Source organism: Orycteropus afer, unplaced genomic scaffold, assembly GCF_000298275.1.
Source record: "Orycteropus afer afer isolate SDZICR_OR568_19922 unplaced genomic scaffold, OryAfe1.0 scaffold00685, whole genome shotgun sequence".
NCBI classification, from domain to species: Eukaryota; Metazoa; Chordata; class Mammalia; order Tubulidentata; family Orycteropodidae; genus Orycteropus; species Orycteropus afer.
Genome location: NW_006922272.1, coordinates 186,402 through 196,692, shown reverse-complemented (window position 1 = coordinate 196,692; position 10,291 = coordinate 186,402). Strand labels below are relative to the sequence as shown.

At 38.0% G+C, this 10,291-nt stretch overlaps 1 protein-coding gene across 1 annotated transcript in view; it reads right to left on the bottom strand.

The window, feature by feature from the left end:
- The window catches only part of MYRFL (myelin regulatory factor like), a 132,574-nt gene that overhangs the window by 4,753 nt on the left and 117,530 nt on the right, over positions 1–10,291 (bottom strand). Inside the window, exon 20 of the mRNA XM_007956920.1 lies at positions 9,383–9,457. Coding sequence (XP_007955111.1) covers positions 9,383–9,457 — 75 coding nt within the window. The remainder of the gene's footprint in view (positions 1–9,382; positions 9,458–10,291) is intronic.

Below are 10,291 nucleotides of genomic sequence, written 5' to 3'. Positions count from 1 at the left end.
TTGGTGAAAGGGCTGGAGGGAGGCAGCATGTCTGGCCTTGCAGTAATAGGCCTTGGGTTACTGCTGGTAATCCTGCCTTCCCCTTGTAGGGTTAGAGGAGGTCAGAACATGTGGCCTCCTTGTCGTTTTTGCAATCATCCTTGCATACCTGGTATGAATCCCACTTGGTCATGATCTATTATTTTTTTGATATGTTGTTACAGTCTATTGGCTAGGATTTTGTTGAAGATTTTTGTATCTATATTCAGAGGGATATTTTTGTGTAGTTTTCCTTTCTAGTGGTGTCTTTGCCTGGTTTTGGTATCAGGGTTATGCTTGCCTCATAAAATGAATCTGGGAAGAGTCCATTCTTTTCTATGTTCTGGAATATTTTGAGTAGAGTTGGTGTCAATTTTTTCTCTGAACAATTGGTAGAATTCTCCTGTGAAACCATCTGGACCAAGACTTTTTTTGTTGGTAATTTTTTTTTTATGATGTGTTCATTTCTTCTTCTGTTATGGATCTGTTCAAATTTTCTACCTCAGTTGGTGTTAGTTTAGGTAAGTAGTCTTTTTCTACAGATCTGTGCATTTCTTCTAGGTTTTCAAGCTTGTTGGAGTACAGTTCTTCATAGTATCCTGATATTCTTTTTATTTCTGTTGGTTCTGTTGTGACATCACCCATTTCATTTCTCATTCATGTTGAGTCTTCTCCTTCTTTTCCTTTCTTAGATTTGCCAGTTGTTTGTCAATTTTACTAACCTCTTCAAAGAACTAACTTCTGGTCTTGTTGATTTCTTCTATTGTCTTTTTATTTTCTGCTTCATTTGTTTCTGCTTGAAACTTTATTATTTCTTTTCTTCTGGTGACTGTAGGCTTTTTTTCTTTTTTTTTGCTGATGTTTTTCTAATTGTTGGATATGTTGGGTTAAGGTGTTGATTTTGGCTTACTTCTTTTTTGATATGTGCATCTATTGCTATAAATTGCCCTCTGATAACTGCTCTTGCTGTGTCGCAAAGATTTTGGTATGTTGTTGTTTTGGTTACTTAGTGCCATTCTGAAAGGAGTGTACCATAAATAGGATGGGTTTAACAAACAAGAGTTTATTCTTTTATAGTTTTGGGGGCTAAAAGTCTGAGTTCGAAGTGCCAGGCTCTACGGGCTGGGTGAAAGCCCCTCAACCTTGGGCTTCAATGCTGCCTTCTGCTACCAGTCCACTGAAGCTTAGTGAAGATTTTCTTCACTAAGACAGCTGCTGGCTGCTGAGGCTGACAAACCCAAGGATGACATTAAAAAGCCACAGTCCCGATATCACCAAACAATATGGCAGGCCACTAATTCAAGTCCAGAAAAAGTCCCAAGATCTACAGGGCAAGACAGACTGCTGAATAACGACTTGGCTACATGCAGGGTTCAAGCATGCCAAAAAGCTGGAGACCTTCCTCAGAGTTGCTTCTTACATACTAGAAGCAGACCACATCCCTAAAGCAGTTACTCAGCTGCTCCAGTAGATTCCACCATGGAGTTAATTACCAATTTCACTATGGGGAATAACTATATCCAGCTGCCCAGCCACTCAAAACCAGGCCCAACCAAGTTGGCACATGGCCTTAACTACCACAGTTGAGTTTTCATTCTCATTTGGTTCAAGGAATTTTTTTATTTCATTTTTTGTTTCTTCCATTACTCAGTCCTTTTTGAGGAGGGGATTATTCAGTTTCTATGCATTTGCTCTTTTTTGGTTTGTCTTCCTAGTGCTATAAGTCCCAATCTTATAGCATTGTGATCTGAGAAAACACTTTGTAGTATTTCAGTGTTTTAAAATTTATGGAGGCTTGCTTTGTGGACTGACATATGGTCTATCCTGGAGAATTTTCCATGTGTGCTGGAAAAGAATGTATATTGTGCCATTGTTGGGTGAAGTGCTCTGTAGATAACTATAAGGTCAAGTTGGTTTATTGCATTGTTTAGTTCTTCTGCACCTTTGTTGAGTGTCTTTCTAATTTTTCTGTCCTTCATTGAAAGTGGCGTATTAAAGTCTCCTGCTATTACTATGGAGTCATCTATATGTCTTCTCAATTCTGTTTAAGTCTGATTTATGTATTTTGGGGCTCTTTCATTGGATGTGTAGATATTTATTATGGTAATGTCTTCATGCTTAATTGATCCTTTAATCATTGTATAATGTTCTTTCTTGTCTCTTATGGTCATTTTTGTCTTAAAGTCTATTTTATCAGAAATTAATATTGCCACTTTGGTTGCCACTTCCTTGATATATCTTTTTCCAACCTTTGATTTTTAGTCAATTTTTGTCTTTGTGTCTAAGGTGACTCTCTTGTAGACAACATACTGATGGGTCATATTTTCTTATCCAATTTGCAACTGTCTGTCTCTTGAGTGGTGCATTTAATCTATTTACATTCAGAGTAATTACAGACAAGTATAAGTTTATTGATGACATTTTGTTATGTGTTTTTTCACAGTATTGCTGATATCTTCATTCCAAATAATTTTCTGTGCTGAGCTCATTTTATGAATCGTGTTATCATCTCCTTTGTCACTATCGTTTTAGTATTTGCTAAATATTTGTGCTTGTCCTCTTTTTTATTTTGATGTGAAGGTTTATTATTTTTCTTTGAGGTTACCCTATCATACATAATTTTCTTCTCAAGTTTAGAACAGCCCATTCTATCTCAAAATTGTCTCAACTTCCTCACTAGTTAGAGGTTCTGTAACTATATTATTTATTTTCTCTTTTGGGTTTATAGCTGTCCTCATTTATCAACTGACATCTCTGGTTACCTGTTTACAGTTTTGTAAGCTTATATTACTTTGGATACTTCTATAACTGGGTTGGTTTCTGGGTTATGTCATCATGTGTGTTAATCATCAGTTGTTGTTTGCTGTTGTTGGTTCTCCATCCCAAGGACTCTGTTTAGTATCTCTTGTAAGGTTGGCCTGGTTTTAACAAATTACTTTAAATTCTGCTTATCTGGAAATGTCCTAATTTCACCATCATATTTGATAAACAATTTTGCTGGGTATATAATTCTTGGTTGGATTTTTTTTTTCCTTTTTATTTATATCACCTGCATGGCTTCTGCCAAGAAATCAGAACTTAGTCTTATTGAGTGTCCTTTGTAGGTAACTTTTCATTTTTCCCATGCCACTTTCAGGGTTCTTTCTTTGTCTTTGGTTTTTGCGGGTTGATTATATGTCTTGGTAATTTTCTTTTGGAAAATCCTGTTCAGAGTTCATTGGACTTCTTGAATGTATTCTTGTCTCTCATAACATTAGGGAAAGTCTCTTCCAACAAATCTTCAAAAAAATTTTCTCTGTGGTTTTATTTCTCTTTTTTCTGTTCTGGAATTCCAATTACATGTAGGTTATTCCTCTTAATGGTATCCCATATGAATTTTGGGCTTCCTTCATTTTGTTTTGATCTTTTTTCTGATTAATTCCTTAAAAAAGTAATATGGAGGTATTTGTCTTCAATCTCATTAATCCTGTCTTCCATTGATTCAATTTTACTCTGTTGCCCATTCAATGTGTTGTCTATTTCTGAAATATTAGGATTAATCTTCTGGATTTCTATTTGTTGTTTTTGTATCATTTCTATGTTTTTTTTTTATTATTTTGTCAATTTGTTCTTTTATTTCTTTGTATCTTGTATTTGTTTCCCTAAATTGTTTGAGAGGTTTTTTCTGTGTTTTCCTTAATTTTGTCAGTGTTTTCCTTGATCTTGTCACTGTTTTCCTTGATCTATCTCTCAGTATGTTGAAGGTACCCAAATACAATTCTTTGAATTCCTCATCAGGGAGTTCCAATGCTGCTTCTTCCCCAGGGATGTTTTCCTGGGTTTGTATCCTAGTTCCTTGTTTCTACTGCTTTATCTTGCTTATTTGTGTGGAACGTGATGATCTGTTGTCTCTAAGACATTGTGGTGTTATTGTATTTATGTTTAATTTGTGGTTGTACGTTGGTGTGATTCACCCAAGATTGTTTTCTTATTTTGTTTTGATATATCTGTATGAGTAGGGTACTGTGCTCCTCTATTAGCTAGTTGTTGGTATATAGGCACTCACCACCTGTCTCCTGGTGGGTGTAATAAAGAATGAGAGAGTGTGCACAGATCTCTGTTAACTGTTCCTAAGTAGCAGTTGAGAGTGAATTGAGCTGGTATTGGCCACCATCTATCGCTGGTCAGTTGGTGCAAAAACAAGTGGTGGCCCTCACTCAGTGGGTGGGACTCCAGGAGGCGCAGGTAGGTATGGTTGGGTTGTGTAGGAACAGTTGCTGTCTCCCACTGAGTTAGACAAAAAAAGTTTTTTTTTTAAAACATCAAAAAAATAGAAACAACAGAACAAAACAAACTGTTTAAATAAACAAGAACACACACACACACACACACAAAGGCAATAAATGAGAAGAAAAATTTTAAAATATATTTTAAAAAGACAAAAGAAAGATAATGAGAAAAAGAGGGGGTGTTAAAAAAAACTCCACAAAATCTGGGGAGTGGGGGTAAAGAGAGAAAAGAGTAAGGGTAAAAGAATAATAAAGAAAAAATGGGAAAATTGCAAAAAGGAAAATAAGGAATAGGAAGAACCAAAACCAAGAAAAAAGAAGGAACCAGGAAAAGGGAAGAGAAAAAAATAAATAAATAAACAAGAACCAGGGAAGGGAAAGAGAAAAAATTAATAAATTAATCAAAAGGAAGAAAATAAAAAGTAATTTAAAAACAAATAAAAACAAAATGGTGGCAGGTTGAGCACAGCACCCAGGCTCTGTCAGGGCACAGACCAGGAAGGAATTCCTGCTGGTGAAGAAGGTGAGTGGAGGTGAGGGTTGGTCACACTCTGTCCATCAAGAAGGTGAGGGATATAAGAGTAACAAGGGGAATATCACACCTTTCTAGTCGTCAGCCTCCAGTGTGGTCGCCTGTGTTGTCCTCAGCAAGCAGAGCCTATTCTTTGGTCCCTGTCCAGGTCAGAACCCCACCTGGATATATTCAAAATGGCCACACTGCTTGTAAATATTCAAAATGGCTGTATCCTCAGGACAGCCAGCAGCCTCCAGCTCTGTTTGTCTCCTTCTTCACTGCTTTCCTTTCTAGTTGTCATGTATCAGCACAGTCCTTGCTCATGTAGTCTTTGGTGGGCAGAGCTGATTCTTAGGTTGCTATCAGGGACACACTTAAATATTCAAAATGGTCGCACCCTCAAGACAGCCAGCGGTCTGCAGCTCTGTTTGCCTCCTTACTCACTGTTTTCCTTTAGATTCTTCTACTAGTTGGTGTTTAATCCACTGTTTATCCTTCCCTTCAAAGCTCAGGGTTCCAGGATTGTCTTCTGTATCACTTTCAATTGGTTTCTCATTGCTTGGTTGCAGAGGGTCTGTGTAGATTATCTGTTTATTCCACCACCTTGCCAGAACTCCCCTCATTGCCATACATTTTAAAAAATAATTTTTGGATATATTTCCTTTCACCAGCAACTGAATTTGTATCTATCAATTCTTCCAAGAATTTAGATTCTGCCAACTCCTGGTCTGGAGAGATATTATTTGAAACAGTGAGGCAGACAAACACAGGTAGGAATTTGGGATTGATTCTTATTAGAAATCACCAACCTGTAAAGCTATCATAGAGTGGAAGCCCTATGAGAAAGGAGGATTATCATCAAAAGGATGAGATCCATCTGTCTTTAAACACAATCATTGTGCACACATGGGGACAACCTAAAATCTCAGTTGAGTATGTGTGTTATTTTTAAATCATCCATATTGGAAAAGTCGTTCTTAAACTAAAAGGTTTAATTCAGTAGCTCAATATGGTCTTCTACCACTTCTGAGAAGAAAAGAAAAAGAAAAAAACTCACTGCCACTGAGTCGATACTGACTCATAGCAACTCCCATTGGGTTTCTGAGGCAGTAAATCTTTACAAAAGTAGATTGCCCCATCTTCTTTCTGTGGAGCAGCTGGTGAGTTTGAACCACCAACCTTCTGGTTAGCAAACAAATGCCTTAGGCACTGTGCCACCAGATCTCCCTCTACCACTTCCAGAGAATACTATTTAACCTTATTTCCCATCCTTGAAAGCTAGGAATAAATGAGGAAATGCTATTCAAGATTAACAAGGACTGGAGAGTAGTACATATAGTTTGCAAGAAAAGTACATCTACCTTTTGCTCTGCCTTGAAAGGTGGCAGGTTCTGAGTCAAGAAATATTAGCTACTCAAAACAAACCTCTCCAGGGTAAGCATTTGGGTCAAATATCATTAGCTCCTCATGGAAGCAAAGTTGATGAGAGAAGAAGTATGAAGTCTAAGAGAAAGAGAGGAAGAGACAGAGAGAGATGTTAAAAATGATTGTGGAAGAATAATAGAACTGAGAAAGCAAAAGGAGACTGAGGGCTAAGGGAAAGGGAAAGAGGAAGAGAAGGAAAGGAAGAAAAAAAGAAACGATGGAGGGAAGAAAAGGAGAGACAAAAGTCAAGAGACACAAAATAAATACTACTGCACACAACCACCACCTTCCTGTTGAGTGGTTCATTGCATAATTTTTAAAATTCAATGTATTGAAAGTCTTAAAGTATAATTATTTAAAATATCTGGTGAGAATAAACTAAATTAGAGTTTTGTGACTTTGGTAGAAAGATAGCGCTAATAATAGCTACCATTTTTTGAATGCCTACCATATTCCAGGAATGGACAAAGTCCTTACATAACCCATCTCATCTGCGAGGCAGGAGAGTGATCGTCAAAAGGATGGGTTGAGTTTAGTCAGGATTTGGATATAACTTTTTATCGTGATTTGGGTACAATTTTCTAACACAGATTCCTTTTACATTCAATAGTTCCTACACATTTTGTTTCATGACACTGATCACAATCCCCACAATGTAATAGCTCTCCTCTCACCTCCTCTCTGTGACCCCTTCCCTGTGTCCTTCTTACCTGTGCATTCCTGCCTGCCTACCTTTCTTCTGTGTACACACTGCCCTTCTCATCTCCCATGGTTGACTCTTTTTTTTGTGTGTATGATTTGGGTGAAAGTTTACAGAGCAAATTCACTTTCCATACAGCAGTTCACACACAGGTTGTCTCATGACACTGACTACAATTTACCCCAATGCAACAGTTCCCCTCCCACTTCCTCCCTATAGTTACTTCTTCCCTGTGTCCATCCCTCCATGCACTCCTACCCCCGTGAGCTGTCTCCCTGTGCACAAACAGCCCTTCTTTCTCCCATGATTGTTGTCTCCAAGGACTGTATCTACCTCGGGTAAACGTTCAACTCATATGCCTGTCTTTTGTTTGGCTGGAAACCACAGGTGTGGATTCAATTCCAGACCTGAAGGGCAGCTAGAGGCCATAGTTTCAATGGTTCCACCAGGCTCTATCAGACCAGCAAACTTCGTCCCCGCCTCCTATTTTTCCCTCCAAATAATTTTGAGTTTTGTTCCTGTGTTTTCTTTCTCTATCCAGGATCTCCTCCATAGATCCCCCTCCGAGTGGTTGACAGTGGTAGCCATGCACCATCTAGTTCTTCTAGTCTCATAGTCATATAGGCTGAAGATCGCATGGTGTATCAATCAGGAGGACTAATTGTTTCCATGAACCTTTGGTTTTCTTCATTCTTCTTTGCTCTGGACGAGGAGAGACCCATCGTTGCATCTACATGACTGCTTGCAAGCTATTAAGATCCCAGTCGCTACTTGCCAAAGTAGGAAGTGGAACAATGTTTTGTGTAGTATGTTATGCCAATTGAGCTTGATGTCCCCTGCAACTATGGTCCCAAGCCCACAGGTTCAACTACTCGGTCCCTCTGGGTAGCTGGCTGTGACCAAGAAGTGACTACAACCTTGTCCCTTGTCAGCTCTACCATACCACTGGGAATTCTGACAGAACATACAAATGTACTTGTAGAACCATTGTCTGCCAACCCTATACATGGTCTTGGGTACACTCCCTGCTGCATAGACATACCTAATAGTTCAGCCTGCCCACCCATCTATCCACCTGTACACCCGTGTTTGCCTTCACTGAAAATGCAGTACTGTAAGTGCAAAAGGGTTCATCTTTGTTGTCTGCACCTCCCATGTACCCCTCTATGTCTTCCTCTTCCTCAATGCCACCATGTTCATCACTCCCATTTGGTGATACTTATCTCTACCTATCTAACAGTGTCCCCCCTACCCTACCCTTCCACCCCTGGTAACCAACAAAGAAAATTTCCTTCCATAGATAAACCTTTCCTTGACTTTTACAATAATGGACTAATACAATATTTGTCCTTCTGTGACTGACTTATGTCACTCAGCATAATGTCCTCCAAATTCATCCACGTTATGCGGTGTTTGCAGATTCTACGTTATTCTTTAGCATTGCATAGTATTCCATTGTGTGTATGTACCATAGTTTGGTTACCCATTCCTCAGTTGATGGACACCTAGGTTGTTTCCATCTTTTGGCTATTGTAAATAGTGCTGCGATGAACATGGATGTGTGTATGTCTGTTCTTGCATGGTTGACTCTTTTAAGGAGTGCATCTCCCTGGTATAGTTGTTCAGCTCATAGGCCTGTCTATTGTTTGGCTGGGAATTAAGCCAGAGGAATGAATCCAATTCCAGGGCCAAAGAGGATGGGTTGCATTTTAAGCCCAACTCCACCATTTACTAGCTGTGAGATTTGGGACAAGTTTTTTGACCTCCCTAAACCCAAATGTTCTTATCTCAAAAAACATAAACTAGTGGGGGAAAAGAAACAACCTCAGAGAGTTGTTGTAAGGATTATATGACCCAGTACACAGTATTAAAGTGTAGTATCTGACATATGGTCTGCGTTCAACAAATAATAGCTATTAATTTCACTATAATTAACAATTAATAATTATGATAGCAACTCTATATTTTATGGTATAACATTATACTCATTTTATGGATGAAGAAATGTAGCTAAAAGAAAAATAAATGGTTTTTCCAAGATCACACAACTAGCAAGTGACAGAGATAGAATTTGAATCCTGGTCTGACCAATTCCAAACTCTGGCTTCCTTTTTCATTGTGGCCCAATTTCACCAAAAATCTACAGTCTCCCATCTAGGGACCAAGCTGTTATTCTTGCTCCCACCCCAACTCAAAGGAAGATACCCAGGGAAGTCTGCAGCTCGTGAGCATCAGAATCAAAGTTATCCCCTTCTCAGGCCTCAGTGCATAGCCCAGAGCCTTCTCATTGCACTGAAGGTGCCTGGAAGAGAGCCCACATCTCAACTCAGGCATCATCAGTTAACATGTACTGAGAGTTTTCTACCTCCTAACTCACTGATCAATTGTAGAGAAAATTCAGACTTACTATTCAATGAATGAACCAACTGAATTGGTTTTTTACAACTATTCACTTACTTGATTTCCAGAGAGAATTTGACATTGGTGGGTGTGTGCTTATTAACAGGAATATTGTAATTGTAATTTCCAGACCTAATTAGGGAAAAAATACAACAACAAATCAAAAGGCTTTTGAAGGAAAGGCTTTTTGCCACTCATCATATATGATGTAAACTGTTAATTATATGATAAGTAATAAATAGAGAACATCAAGTTTAACATCATATAGCTTTATGTTTTTCAGAGACCTACCTGTCAAATATTACAAAGTAATTTCTTTCAGGTGTTAATATAAACTATACCACAAAGATTTATGTTTTTTTTTAGAACACACAGAGAAAATGATGAAAAATCAAATCTCAGAACAAATGCACAAAACTAAACATGCAGGAAGTAGCTTCAGCTTCCCTTAAGGAGATACAGATTTCAAAAGACAAATGAGGTGAAAGTCTCAAGCTAATAATCCCCCTGGAAAGGAGGATTGAAGATAATAAATACCCACTTTTCTGTCATAAATCATTCTCTTTACAACAACGTTAGCAAGAAATATCATGCACTTTCAAAACCTGACTCAACTAAAATGATTACAGTCCTCATTACTATTTAAAAAACCAAAACCAAACTCACTGCCATTGTGTCTATTTAGTTATGAAAAATTACAAGACAGAAATGCTTATGCATAGATTTACCTCTCTTTAAGAGCAATACTTGGGGAAAAGGGAAGAATTCTTTTGGTTCATATTGCAATGGAAAATTCCAAGCAAAAAGGCATATCAGATCTAATACAAGTTTTCTTTATGATCTGTCCATTCCTCTAAATTATGTGGAGAAAACAACTTAAAATAAATGTGTGTGTGTGGGGGGGGGAATCAGTCATTTTAGATGTTCTTTAATGTTAAAAATGTGAAAACAAATTGTTAAAAATGG